The sequence below is a fragment of the Sebastes fasciatus genome, chromosome 16, assembly GCF_043250625.1.
Source record: "Sebastes fasciatus isolate fSebFas1 chromosome 16, fSebFas1.pri, whole genome shotgun sequence".
NCBI lineage: Eukaryota > Metazoa > Chordata > Actinopteri > Perciformes > Sebastidae > Sebastes > Sebastes fasciatus.
The window spans coordinates 32,839,670-32,855,294 of record NC_133810.1 but is presented as its reverse complement, the minus strand read 5'-3'; the positions used below and the strand labels follow the sequence as shown (position 1 = coordinate 32,855,294).

The window sequence follows — 15,625 nt, the reverse complement described above, 5'->3', positions numbered from 1 at the left end:
CCGTGACGCGCTGCTGACGTCGTGACGCGCTGCTGACGCTGTGACGCGCTGCTGACGCCGTGACGCGCTGCTGACGCTGTGACGCAGTGACGCAGCGTGTGTGTCCCGTGTCTCATGTCTCAGTGGACAGGAGGACAGGAGGACAACATGGCTGCTGCTGCTGCTGCTGCTGCTCCGGGCCGCTACTACGGAGGAGACGAGAGGAGAGCCACCAAGAGACAGAAGACTGAGGACGGAGGAGGAGGAGGAGGAGGAGGAGGGATGACCACGGTGAGTCCGTCTATACTGATCTATATCTATATCATCTAATGCTGCTACAATACATCTATACATCTAGAGGAGGAGGAGGGATGATCTATACATCAATACATCTATACATCTATACATCAACTACAATACATCTAGAGGAGGAGGAGGGATGATCTATACATCAATACATCAATACATCTATACATCAACTACAATACATCAACTACAATACATCAACTACAATACATCTAGAGGAGGAGGAGGGATGAGCACGGTGAGACTATAAACATCACTATATATATATATATCAGCTAATGCTGCTAGAATACATCTACACATCAATCTAGAGGAGGAGGGATGAGCACGGTGAGTCTACAATCTATACTGATCTATATCTATATCTATTATCATCTAATGCTGCACATCAATACATCAACTACAATACATCAACTACAATACATCAACTACAATACATCAACTACAATACATCAACTACAATACATCTAGAGGAGGAGGAGGGATGAGCACGGTGAGACTATAAACATCACTATATATATATATATCAGCTAATGCTGCTAGAATACATCTACACATCAATCTAGAGGAGGAGGGATGAGCACGGTGAGTCTACAATCTATACTGATCTATATCTATATCTATTATCATCTAATGCTGCACATCAACACATCAACTACAATACATCAACTACAATACATCAACTACAATACATCAACTACAATACATCTAGAGGAGGAGGAGGGATGATCTATACATCTATACATCTATACATCTATACATCAACTACAATACATCTAGAGGAGGAGGAGGGATGATCTATACATCAACACATCTATACATCTATACATCAACTACAATACATCTAGAGGAGGAGGAGGGATGATCTATACATCAACACATCTATACATCTATACATCAACTACAATACATCTAGAGGAGGAGGAGGGATGATCTATACATCAACACATCTATACATCTATACATCAACTACAATACATCAACTACAATACATCTAGAGGAGGAGGAGGGATGATCTATACATCTATACATCTATACATCTATACATCAACTACAATACATCTAGAGGAGGAGGAGGGATGATCTATACATCAACACATCTATACATCAACTACAATACATCAACTACAATACATCTAGAGGAGGAGGAGGGATGATCTATACATCAACACATCTATACAGCTATACATCAACTACAATACATCTAGAGGAGGAGGAGGGATGATCTATACATCAATACATCTATACATCAATACATCAACTACAATACATCTAGAGGAGGAGGAGGGATGATCTATACATCAACACATCAATACATCTATACATCTATACATCTATACATCAACTACAATACATCTAGAGGAGGAGGAGGGATGATCTATACATCAATACATCTATACATCAATACATCAACTACAATACATCTAGAGGAGGAGGAGGGATGATCTATACATCAATACATCTATACATCTATACATCAACTACAATACATCTAGAGGAGGAGGAGGGATGATCTATACATCTATACATCTATACATCAACTACAATACATCTAGAGGAGGAGGAGGGATGATCTATACATCAACACATCTATACATCTATACATCAACTACAATACATCTAGAGGAGGAGGAGGGATGATCTATACATCTATACATCTATACATCTATACATCAACTACAATACATCTAGAGGAGGAGGAGGGATGATCTATACATCAATACATCAATACATCTATACATCTATACATCAATACATCAACTACAATACATCTAGAGGAGGAGGAGGGATGATCTATACATCAATACATCAATACATCTATACATCTATACATCTATACATCAACTACAATACATCTAGAGGAGGAGGAGGGATGATCTATACATCTATACATCTATACATCTATACATCTATACATCAACTACAATACATCTAGAGGAGGAGGAGGGATGATCTATACATCAACACATCTATACATCTATACATCAACTACAATACATCTAGAGGAGGAGGAGGGATGATCTATACATCAATACATCTATACATCTATACATCAATACATCAACTACAATACATCTAGAGGAGGAGGAGGGATGATCTATACATCAATACATCTATACATCTATACATCAACTACAATACATCTAGAGGAGGAGGAGGGATGATCTATACATCAATACATCTATACATCTATACATCAATACATCAACTACAATACATCTAGAGGAGGAGGAGGGATGATCTATACATCAATACATCTATACATCTATACATCTATACATCAACTACAATACATCTAGAGGAGGAGGAGGGATGATCTATACATCAATACATCTATACATCTATACATCAATACATCAACTACAATACATCTAGAGGAGGAGGAGGGATGATCTATACATCAATACATCTATACATCTATACATCTATACATCAACTACAATACATCTAGAGGAGGAGGAGGGATGATCTATACATCAACACATCTATACATCTATACATCAACTACAATACATCTAGAGGAGGAGGAGGGATGATCTATACATCAATACATCTATACATCTATACATCTATACATCAACTACAATACATCTAGAGGAGGAGGAGGGATGATCTATACATCAATACATCTATACATCTATACATCAACTACAATACATCTAGAGGAGGAGGAGGGATGATCTATACATCAACACATCAACTACAATACATCAACTACAATACATCAACTACAATACATCAACTACAATACATCAACTACAATACATCAACTACAATACATCAACTACAATACATCTAGAGGAGGAGGAGGGATGATCTATACATCAATACATCTATACATCTATACATCAATACATCAACTACAATACATCTAGAGGAGGAGGAGGGATGATCTATACATCAATACATCTATACATCTATACATCAACTACAATACATCAACTACAATACATCAACTACAATACATCAACTACAATACATCAACTACAATACATCAACTACAATACATCAACTACAATACATCAACTACAATACATCTAGAGGAGGAGGAGGGATGATCTATACATCAATACATCAATACATCTATACATCAACTACAATACATCTAGAGGAGGAGGAGGGATGATCTATACATCAATACATCTATACATCTATACATCAACTACAATACATCTAGAGGAGGAGGAGGGATGATCTATACATCAACACATCTATACATCTATACATCAACTACAATACATCAACTACAATACATCAACTACAATACATCAACTACAATACATCTAGAGGAGGAGGAGGGATGATCTATACATCAATACATCTATACATCTATACATCAACTACAATACATCTAGAGGAGGAGGAGGGATGATCTATACATCAATACATCTATACATCTATACATCAACTACAATACATCTAGAGGAGGAGGAGGGATGATCTATACATCAATACATCTATACATCTATACATCAACTACAATACATCTAGAGGAGGAGGAGGGATGATCTATACATCAACACATCTATACAGCTATACATCAACTACAATACATCTAGAGGAGGAGGAGGGATGATCTATACATCAACACATCTATACAGCTATACATCAACTACAATACATCTAGAGGAGGAGGAGGGATGATCTATACATCAACACATCTATACATCTATACATCTATACATCAACTACAATACATCAACTACAATACATCTAGAGGAGGAGGAGGGATGATCTATACATCAACACATCTATACATCTATACATCTAGAGGAGGAGGAGGGATGACCACGGTGAGACTATAAACATCACTATATATATATATATCAGCTAATGCTGCTAGAATACATCTACACATCAATCTAGAGGAGGAGGGATGAGCACGGTGAGTCTACAATCTATACTGATCTATATCTATATCTATTATCATCTAATGCTGCACATCAACACATCAACTACAATACATCAACTACAATACATCTACTACAATACATCAACTACAATACATCAACTACAATACATCTACTACAATACATCAACTACAATACATCTACTACAATACATCAACTACAATACATCAACTACAATACATCAACTACAATACATCAACTACAATACATCAACTACAATACATCAACTACAATACATCTACTACAATACATCAACTACAATACATCAACTACAATACATCTACTACAATACATCAACTACAATACATCTACTACAATACATCAACTACAATACATCAACTACAATACATCAACTACAATACATCAACTACAATACATCAACTACAATACATCTACTACAATACATCAACTACAATACATCAACTACAATACATCAACTACAATACATCAACTACAATACATCAACTACAATACATCAACTACAATACATCTACTACAATACATCAACTACAATACATCAACTACAATACATCAACTACAATACATCAACTACAATACATCAACTACAATACATCAACTACAATACATCTACTACAATACATCTAGAGGAGGAGGAGGGATGATCTATACATCAATACATCTATACATCTATACATCAACTACAATACATCTAGAGGAGGAGGAGGGATGATCTATACATCAATACATCTATACATCTATACATCAACTACAATACATCTAGAGGAGGAGGAGGGATGATCTATACATCAATACATCTATACATCTATACATCAACTACAATACATCTAGAGGAGGAGGAGGGATGATCTATACATCAACACATCAATACATCTATACATCAACTACAATACATCTAGAGGAGGAGGAGGGATGATCAATACATCTATACATCAATTCTGTAGCTGGTAGGAGGAGGAGCAGGGTGAGTAGAGGAACAGAATGACCTCCTGATACTGAGATATATATATATTTATATCAGGAGAACATAGAACAACACAGCTGCTGCTGCTACACAGCTACACACCAACACACCTACACACCAACACACCTACACAGCTACACACCAACACACCTACACACCTACACCAACACACCTACACAGCTACACACCAACACACCTACACACCAACACACCAACACACCTACACACCTACACAGCTACACACCAACACATCTACACACCAACACATCTACACACCTACACAGCTACACACCAACACACCTACACACCAACACACCTACACACCTACACACCTACACACCTACACAGCTACACACCTACACACCTACACACCAACACACCTACACAGCTACACACCAACACACCTACACACCAACACACCAACACACCTACACCAACACACCTACACACCTACACACCAACACACCTACACACCAACACACCTACACACCAACACACCTACACACCTACACACCAACACACCTACACACCAACACACCTACACACCAACACACCTACACACCTACACACCTACACAGCTACACACCAACACACCTACACACCAACACACCTACACCAACACACCTACACACCTACACACCAACACACCTACACACCAACACACCTACACACCAACACACCTACACACCTACACACCAACACACCTACACACCAACACACCTACACACCAACACACCTACACACCAACACACCTACACACCAACACACCTACACACCTACACACCAACACACCTACACACCAACACACCTACACACCTACACACCAACACACCTACACACCAACACACCTACACACCAACACACCTACACACCTACACACCAACACACCTACACACCTACACACCAACACACCTACACACCTACACACCTACACACCTACACACCAACACACCTACACACCAACACACCTACACACCAACACACCTACACACCTACACACCAACACACCTACACACCAACACACCTACACACCAACACACCTACACACCTACACACCAACACACCTACACACCTACACACCAACACACCTACACACCAACACACCTACACACCTACACACCAACACACCTACACACCAACACACCTACACACCAACACACCTACACACCAACACACCTACACACCTACACACCAACACACCAACACACCAACACACCTACACACCAACACACCTACACACCAACACACCTACACACCAACACACCAACACACCTACACACCTACACACCAACACACCAACACACCTACACACCAACACACCAACACACCTACACACCTACACACCAACACACCTACACACCAACACACCTACACACCTACACACCTACACACCAACACACCTACACACCTACACACCAACACACCTACACACCAACACACCTACACACCAACACACCAACACACCTACACACCTACACACCAACACACCTACACACCTACACACCAACACACCTACACACCAACACACCTACACACCTACACACCAACACACCTACACACCAACACACCTACACACCAACACACCTACACACCAACACACCAACACACCTACACACCTACACACCAACACACCTACACACCAACACACCAACACACCTACACACCTACACACCAACACACCAACACACCTACACACCTACACACCAACACACCTACACACCTACACACCAACACACCAACACACCTACACACCAACACACCAACACACCTACACACCAACACACCTACACACCAACACACCTACACACCTACACCAACACACCTACACACCAACACACCAACACACCTACACACTGCTAGCTGCTAACGTTAGCTGTTGGCTGCTAACGTTAGCTGTTGGCTGCTAACGTTAGCTGTTGGCTGCTAACGTTAGCTGTTGGCTGCTAACGTTAGCTGTTGGCTGCTAACGTTAGCTGTTGGCTGCTAACGTTAGCTGTTGGCTGCTAACGTTAGCTGTTGGCTGCTAATGTTAGCTGTTGGCTGCTAACGTTAGCTGTTGGCTGCTAACGTTAGCTGTTAGCTGCTAGGTTGTTGGTGTTTAACAGAGTGGTGTTTAAATGTCGTTGAGTATCTTTATAATATTAATTAAACACTCTCCAGGACCGTTTTAATGTTCTGCCTCAACCTGGCTAGATAGATACCTTTATTATGTTTATTGAACAATTCAAATTTACCAACAACAATTACAGATTATTATATTACAGCAACAGACAAGGCTCACAGATTATTATATTACAGCAACAGACAAGGCTCACAGATTATTATATTACAGCAACAGACAAGGCTCACAGATTATTATATTACAGTAACAGACAAGGCTCACAGATTATTATATTACAGTAACAGACAAGGCTCACAGATTATTATATTACAGTAACAGACAAGGCTCACAGATTATTATATTACAGTAACAGACAAGGCTCACAGATTATTATATTATTATATTACAGTAACAGACAAGGCTCACAGATTATTATATTACAGCAACAGACAAGGCTCACAGATTATTATATTACAGTAACAGACAAGGCTCACAGATTATTATATTACAGCAACAGACAAGGCTCACAGATTATTATATTACAGTAACAGACAAGGCTCACAGATTATTATATTACAGTAACAGACAAGGCTCACAGATTATTATATTACAGTAACAGACAAGGCTCACAGATTATTATATTATTATATTACAGTAACAGACAAGGCTCACAGATTATTATATTACAGCAACAGACAAGGCTCACAGATTATTATATTACAGCAACAGACAAGGCTCACAGATTATTATATTACAGCAACAGACAAGGCTCACAGATTATTATATTATTATATTACAGTAACAGACAAGGCTCACAGATTATTATATTACAGCAACAGACAAGGCTCACAGATTATTATATTACAGCAACAGACAAGGCTCACAGATTATTATATTACAGCAACAGACAAGGCTCACAGATTATTATATTACAGTAACAGACAAGGCTCACAGATTATTATATTACAGTAACAGACAAGGCTCACAGATTATTATATTACAGTAACAGACAAGGCTCACAGATTATTATATTACAGCAACAGACAAGGCTCACAGATTATTATATTACAGCAACAGACAAGGCTCACAGATTATTATATTACAGTAACAGACAAGGCTCACAGATTATTATATTACAGCAACAGACAAGGCTCACAGATTATTATATTATTATATTACAGTAACAGACAAGGCTCACAGATTATTATATTACAGCAACAGACAAGGCTCACAGATTATTATATTACAGTAACAGACAAGGCTCACAGATTATTATATTACAGTAACAGACAAGGCTCACAGATTATTATATTACAGTAACAGACAAGGCTCACAGATTATTATATTACAGCAACAGACAAGGCTCACAGATTATTATATTACAGCAACAGACAAGGCTCACAGATTATTATATTACAGTAACAGACAAGGCTCACAGATTATTATATTACAGCAACAGACAAGGCTCACAGATTATTATATTACAGTAACAGACAAGGCTCACAGATTATTATATTACAGCAACAGACAAGGCTCACAGATTATTATATTACAGCAACAGACAAGGCTCACAGATTATTATATTACAGCAACAGACAAGGCTCACAGATTATTATATTATTATATTACAGCAACAGACAAGGCTCACAGATTATTATATTACAGTAACAGACAAGGCTCACAGATTATTATATTACAGCAACAGACAAGGCTCACAGATTATTATATTACAGCAACAGACAAGGCTCACAGATTATTATATTACAGCAACAGACAAGGCTCACAGATTATTATTATATTACAGCAACAGACAAGGCTCACAGATTATTATATTACAGCAACAGACAAGGCTCACAGATTATTATTATATTACAGTAACAGACAAGGCTCACAGATTATTATATTATTATATTACAGTAACAGACAAGGCTCACAGATTATTATATTACAGCAACAGACAAGGCTCACAGATTATTATATTACAGCAACAGACAAGGCTCACAGATTATTATATTATTATATTACAGCAACAGACAAGGCTCACAGATTATTATATTACAGTAACAGACAAGGCTCACAGATTATTATATTACAGCAACAGACAAGGCTCACAGATTATTATATTACAGCAACAGACAAGGCTCACAGATTATTATATTACAGCAACAGACAAGGCTCACAGATTATTATTATATTACAGCAACAGACAAGGCTCACAGATTATTATATTACAGTAACAGACAAGGCTCACAGATTATTATATTACAGCAACAGACAAGGCTCACAGATTATTATATTACAGTAACAGACAAGGCTCACAGATTATTATATTACAGTAACAGACAAGGCTCACAGATTATTATATTACAGCAACAGACAAGGCTCACAGATTATTATATTACAGTAACAGACAAGGTTCACAGATTATTATATTACAGCAACAGACAAGGCTCACAGATTATTATATTACAGTAACAGACAAGGTTCACAGATTATTATATTATATTATTATATTACAGTAACAGACAAGGTTCACACAGAACAACAACAGATACAACATGAAACATTATACATGAATATAATCATGATAGATTAAAGTAAGAGCTATAGGGCTGTATACCTGTAATTCATATTAATAATAATAATAATAATAATAATAATAATAATAGATTAAATTAAGGGCTATAGGGCTGTATACCTGTAATTCATAATAATAATAATAGATTAAATTAAGAGCTATAGGGCTGTACCTGTAATTCATAATAATAATAATAATAATAGATTAAATTAAGGGCTATAGGGCTGTATACCTGTAATTCATAATAATAATAATAATAATAATAATAGATTAAATTAAGAGCTATAGGGCTGTATACCTGTAATTCATAATAATAATAATAATAATAATAATAGATTAAATTAAGGGCTATAGGGCTGTATACCTGTAATTCATAATAATAATAATAATAATAATAATAGATTAAATTAAGGGCTATAGGGCTGTATACCTGTAATTCATAATAATAATAATAATAATAATAGATTAAATTAAGAGCTATAGGGCTGTATACCTGTAATTCATAATAATAATAATAATAATAATAGATTAAATTAAGGGCAATAGGGCTGTATACCTGTAATTCATAATAATAATAATAATAATAATAATAGATTAAATTAAGAGCTATAGGGCTGTATACCTGTAATTCATAATAATAATAATAATAATAATAGATTAAATTAAGAGCTATAGGGCTTGTATAGCTATAGGGACCTGTAATTCATAATAATAATAATAATAGATTAAATTAAGGGCTATAGGGCTGTATTATTATTATTATTAGTTATTGTCCATGACGAGACCATAGAACCATAAACAATGTCCTTTTGAGAGAAGTTAATGTCCTTTTGAGACAAGTTCTCCACATGAGAAACTTTTAGAAGAAGTCAGTCATGTATATGAAGCTATAAAGCCATAAAGCTCCAGAATACAATGACAACATAAATGATCAGTAGTTAACGTTAGCTGCTCGGGTTTCCAAAACCTCTGGCTGGTCTGAAGCTAAATGTGAACAAGAGTGAGTTAATGCCAATTCATCAAAGTCCTTTAATTAACAATATTCCTACAAACTGTACTGTTAAATACTTGGGCATTCATATTTCTAAAGATTGAGCTGAAAAGGAGAATAAGAATGTGTGTAAAGTAATAGATGATGAACAGAACAGACTTAACTTGTGGTTATTAAGAGACATTAGTTTACTGGGTAAAGATGGAAAGCATCTCCAGATGAATCTTTCCAGCTTACTCAATGGCTGATCCAAACAGAGCTATTAAAAACATCAACACATGAATGTTGATTATATTTGGAAAAGGAACATTGACTATGTGAAGAGAGCAGAGATGACCAGAGAGTTTCAGGACGGAGGTCTACAAGCCATCCACTTTGAGTTTTTAAATGGACCGTTGAACTTGAATTGGTTTAAATCTTTTCTGAGTAACATCTGTTGGTATCATATCCCCAGAGAAATACTCAAGGCATCTGGAGGTATAGCATTTTTACTTAAATGTGATTTCACTATTCAAAGACTCCCAATGAAACTAATATAACATGTCATATTGGAAGCTCTTATACAATCACAACAATACACCAAAAGGAATAATAGATATGTTGTGGTTAGAAACAAATCTTTGTTTAACAAGGACTGGATGGAGAAAGAGATTTGGTCGGTAGCTCACTTAGTTGATAGTAGTGGCTATATCATGTCAGATGAGAATTTCTGTCTTACATTTAATTTAATTGGCAATCGTGACTGTGACGGAGTAGCCGTCACTGACTGTGGGCAGCGCACACACATCACCTCAGGCCACACACACCAACATTTCTCCGCTGCGCCGCAGACACACACACACACACGCCAAACATTTCTCCGCTCCCTTCCTGATTCACTCCGTAGTTAAACACATCGCGACATATCCCTCTCCCCTAAACTGTTTATCAGTAGTGCGACCAAAGGTGCACACTTGGTTGTTCTGCTGTTTCCTATACGCATACATTACACAAACATTATTTTCACTCACCAGTTGCTGAAACGCTGCCTGTCCATCCTGCCATGTCCCATTCATGGGATTGACGAGCAAACAGGGCCGGAACAAATCCCCCCGTTATAAAGGGTGCCCTCGCGCGTTTTGAGATCATGTGATCAGTTTAAATATGTTTAAACTTTGAAATTGTGATTATGTTGCAAATTAACTTGTTTTGGTTGGGGGGGGAATGTTTAGACAGAGATATATCATTTATATGTGGGATATGCCTGGGTTGAAGGGACTATGGAGATCAGTTATGATGAAAGATGATGTTAATTGTTATTTCTGTGTAAAGAATACGCCCAGGGGAGGGGCTATTGGTATAAAAGGGGGTCATCTTGGCCACCTGGGGGAGTCTGGTCTGGAAGTGTTGACAGAGAAGGTCACACTCAGACACTCAGGAAGGTAAAATATAGATTGTAGTTGGATTGTTTTTGCCTGTTCTGAAAGAACTCAAGGAGTTAGTAAGGAATTCGATTTTCCGTACTATTTACTGTTTTGTACAAAGCTTATTTTCTATTTTGCACTTTTTGTAAATAGCCACAATGATTGCACTTTGGGAGGCCGGCAGAATAAAAAGGGGATGAATACAACGTTTTCCGACTACGCCAGTGTTTTTATGTTGCACGGAGTTTTTGACGTAGAACCCCGCGACAGTGACATATTTAAATCCATAACTAAAACCATCCCCCACTCTATTATCTGCTTGATTAGAGGCATGTTAATAAATCCTCCTCCTATCACACCTCGTCTCCCTCAACCTCTAGTGGGACTTCAGTGACTTTAATGACTTTAATGAAATCAAAATCCCTAACAAAACAATTCTGGAGCTTTATGGCTGTAGATATACATGACTGACTTCTTCTAAAAGTTTCTCATGTGGAGAACTTCTCTCAAGAGGACATTAGGTGAATTGTTCTTGTTTAGGCCATCGTTATACGCTCATTATTAACAGTTATTTGATAAGACTGCTGTTTAACTGCTGCTCTGTACCGGCCTGCTGCTCCAGAACCCCCCAACCAGTATTATTATATATTACTATATTATTATTATTATTCTATATTATTATATTATTATTATTATTATATATTATTATATATTACTATATTATTATTATTATTATATATTATTATATTATTATTATTATTATTATTATTATTATTATATTATTATTATTATTATTATATATTATTATATATTACTATATTATTATTATTATTATATATTATTATATTATTATTATTATTATTATATTATTATTATATGAGCCTACTGTACATCCCCACCTGTATTATTATATATTATTATATTATTATTATTATATTATTATTATTATTATATATTACTATATCATTATTATTATATATTATTATATTATTATTATATGAGCCTACTGTACATCCCCACCTGTATTATTATATATAATTATATATTATTATATATTATTATATATTATTATATATTACTATATTATTATTATTATTATATATTATTATATTATTATTATATTATTATTATTATATATTACTATATTATTATTATTATTATTATTATATATTATTATATTATTATTATATGAGCCTACTGTACATCCCCACCTGTATTATTATATATTATTATATTATTATTATTATTATTATATATTACTATATTATTATTATTATTATTATATATTATTATATTATTATTATATTATTATTATTATATATTACTATATTATTATTATTATTATTATTATATATTATTATATTATTATTATATGAGCCTACTGTACATCCCCACCTGTATTATTATATATTATTATATTATTATTATTATTATTATATATTACTATATTATTATTATTATTATTATATATTATTATATTATTATTATATTATTATTATTATATATTACTATATTATTATTATTATTATTATTATATATTATTATATTATTATTATATGAGCCTACTGTACATCCCCACCTGTATTATTATATATTATTATATTATTATTATTATTATTATATATTACTATATTATTATTATTATTATTATATATTATTATATTATATTACTATATCATTATTATTATTATATATTATTATATTATTATTATATGAGTCTACTGTACATCCCCACCTGTATTATTATATATTACTATATATTATTATTATATGAGCCTACAACAAGCATCCTGGTGTGTTTGGTTTCCAGGAGAACTACGATGACCCTCATAAACCGCTCCCCTCCTCGGTGGTTCACATCAGGGGCTTGGTGGACGGCATCATGGAGGCGGACCTGGTGGAGGCCCTGCAGGAGTTTGGGGCCATCAGGTAATAACGGAGCACCTGTATGTGTAATAACAGAGCACCTGTATGTGTAATAACGGAGAGCACCTTTTATTAATGAGACATGGTTTAGTAATCCAGCCCACGATGGTTCCTATAACTTTCCTCTTGAAATATTCATTTACAGTTACGTGGTTATGATGCCCAAGAAGCGCCAGGCCCTGGTGGAGTACGAGGACATGAACGGCTCCTGTAACGCCGTCACGTACGCAGCAGAGAACCAGGTTTACATCGCAGGCCACCCCGCCTTCATCAATTACTCAACTAGCCAAAAGATCTCCCGGCCAGGAGACTCCGATGACACCCGGAGCGTCAACAATGTGCTGCTGCTCACGGTCATCAACCCCATCTATCCCATCACCACGGTAACGGGATACATTACTGCATGGTATCATTCATTAGATCAGCGTTCATTAAACCCTCGATGTCAGATATGAGCCTGGCTTCAGGAGAAATAAAGTGCGTGCGTGCGTGCGTGCGTGCGTGCGTGCGTGCGTGCGTGCGTGCGTGCGTGCGTGCGTGCGTGCGTGCGTGCTGACTATACCAGGAGCACTGTATGATCTTCTCTGTGTGCCTCTGCAGGATGTCCTCTACACCATCTGTAACAACTGTGGTCCTGTCCAGAGGATCGTCATCTTCAGAAAGAACGGTGTTCAGGCCATGGTGGAATATCCTTTTCAATAACTGTCTGTTTTATTGGCCACGCGTGTTCTGTTACATGTGGACACGTTATAACGGTCCTGTAGAACCCTCAGACATCGTTTCACCTTAACTCACTGCTGCCACATTTGACTCAGTCCAGAGCGCTCAGAGAGCCAAAGCCTCTCTGAACGGGGCCGACATCTACTCTGGCTGCTGCACACTAAAGATCGAGTATGCCAAGGTAAGAGTACAGTATGGCAGTGGCCCTGTTCACACCTGGTATTAACATGTGTCCTCAGTGATCCTGTTCACACCTGGTATTAACATGTGTCCTCAGTGGCCCTGTTCACACCTGGTATTAACATGCGTCCTCAGTGGTCCTGTTCACACCTGGTATTAACATGTGTCCTCAGTGATCCTGTTCACACCTGGTATTAACATGTGTCCTCAGTGATCCTGTTCACACCTGGTATTAACATGTGTCCTCAGTGATCCTGTTCACACCTGGTATTAACATGTGTCCTCAGTGGCCCTGTTCACACCTGGTATTAACATGCGTCCTCAGTGGTCCTGTTCACACCTGGTATTAACGTGTCCTCAGTGGTCCTGTTCACACCTGGTATTAACATGTGTCCTCAGTGGTCCTGTTCACACCTGGTATTAACGTGTCCTCAGTGGTCCTGCTCACACCTGGTATTAACGTGTCCTCAGTGGTCCTGCTCACACCTGGTATTAACATGTGTCCTCAGTGATCCTGCTCACACCTGGTATTAACATGCGTCCTCAGTGGTCCTGTTCACACCTGGTATTAACGTGTCCTCAGTGGT

At 36.7% G+C, this 15,625-nt stretch overlaps 1 protein-coding gene across 4 annotated transcripts in view; it reads left to right on the top strand.

Annotated features, from left to right (window-relative positions):
• Nucleotides 1-97: 97 nt before the first annotated feature.
• Nucleotides 98-15,625, top strand: part of LOC141752682 (heterogeneous nuclear ribonucleoprotein L-like) — a 33,223-nt gene continuing 17,695 nt past the window's right edge. Inside the window, exons 1-5 of one of the 4 annotated variants that reach the window (XM_074610812.1) lie at nt 98-270; nt 14,023-14,141; nt 14,284-14,521; nt 14,739-14,824; nt 14,943-15,039. In XM_074610812.1, the coding sequence (XP_074466913.1) occupies nt 115-270; nt 14,023-14,141; nt 14,284-14,521; nt 14,739-14,824; nt 14,943-15,039 (696 nt within the window). In that variant the 5' untranslated portion in view covers nt 98-114. Of the gene's footprint in view, nt 271-14,022; nt 14,142-14,283; nt 14,522-14,738; nt 14,827-14,942; nt 15,040-15,625 lie in introns of all 4 variants that reach the window. The other 3 variants (XM_074610811.1, XM_074610810.1, XM_074610809.1) reach the window with 3 other exon arrangements.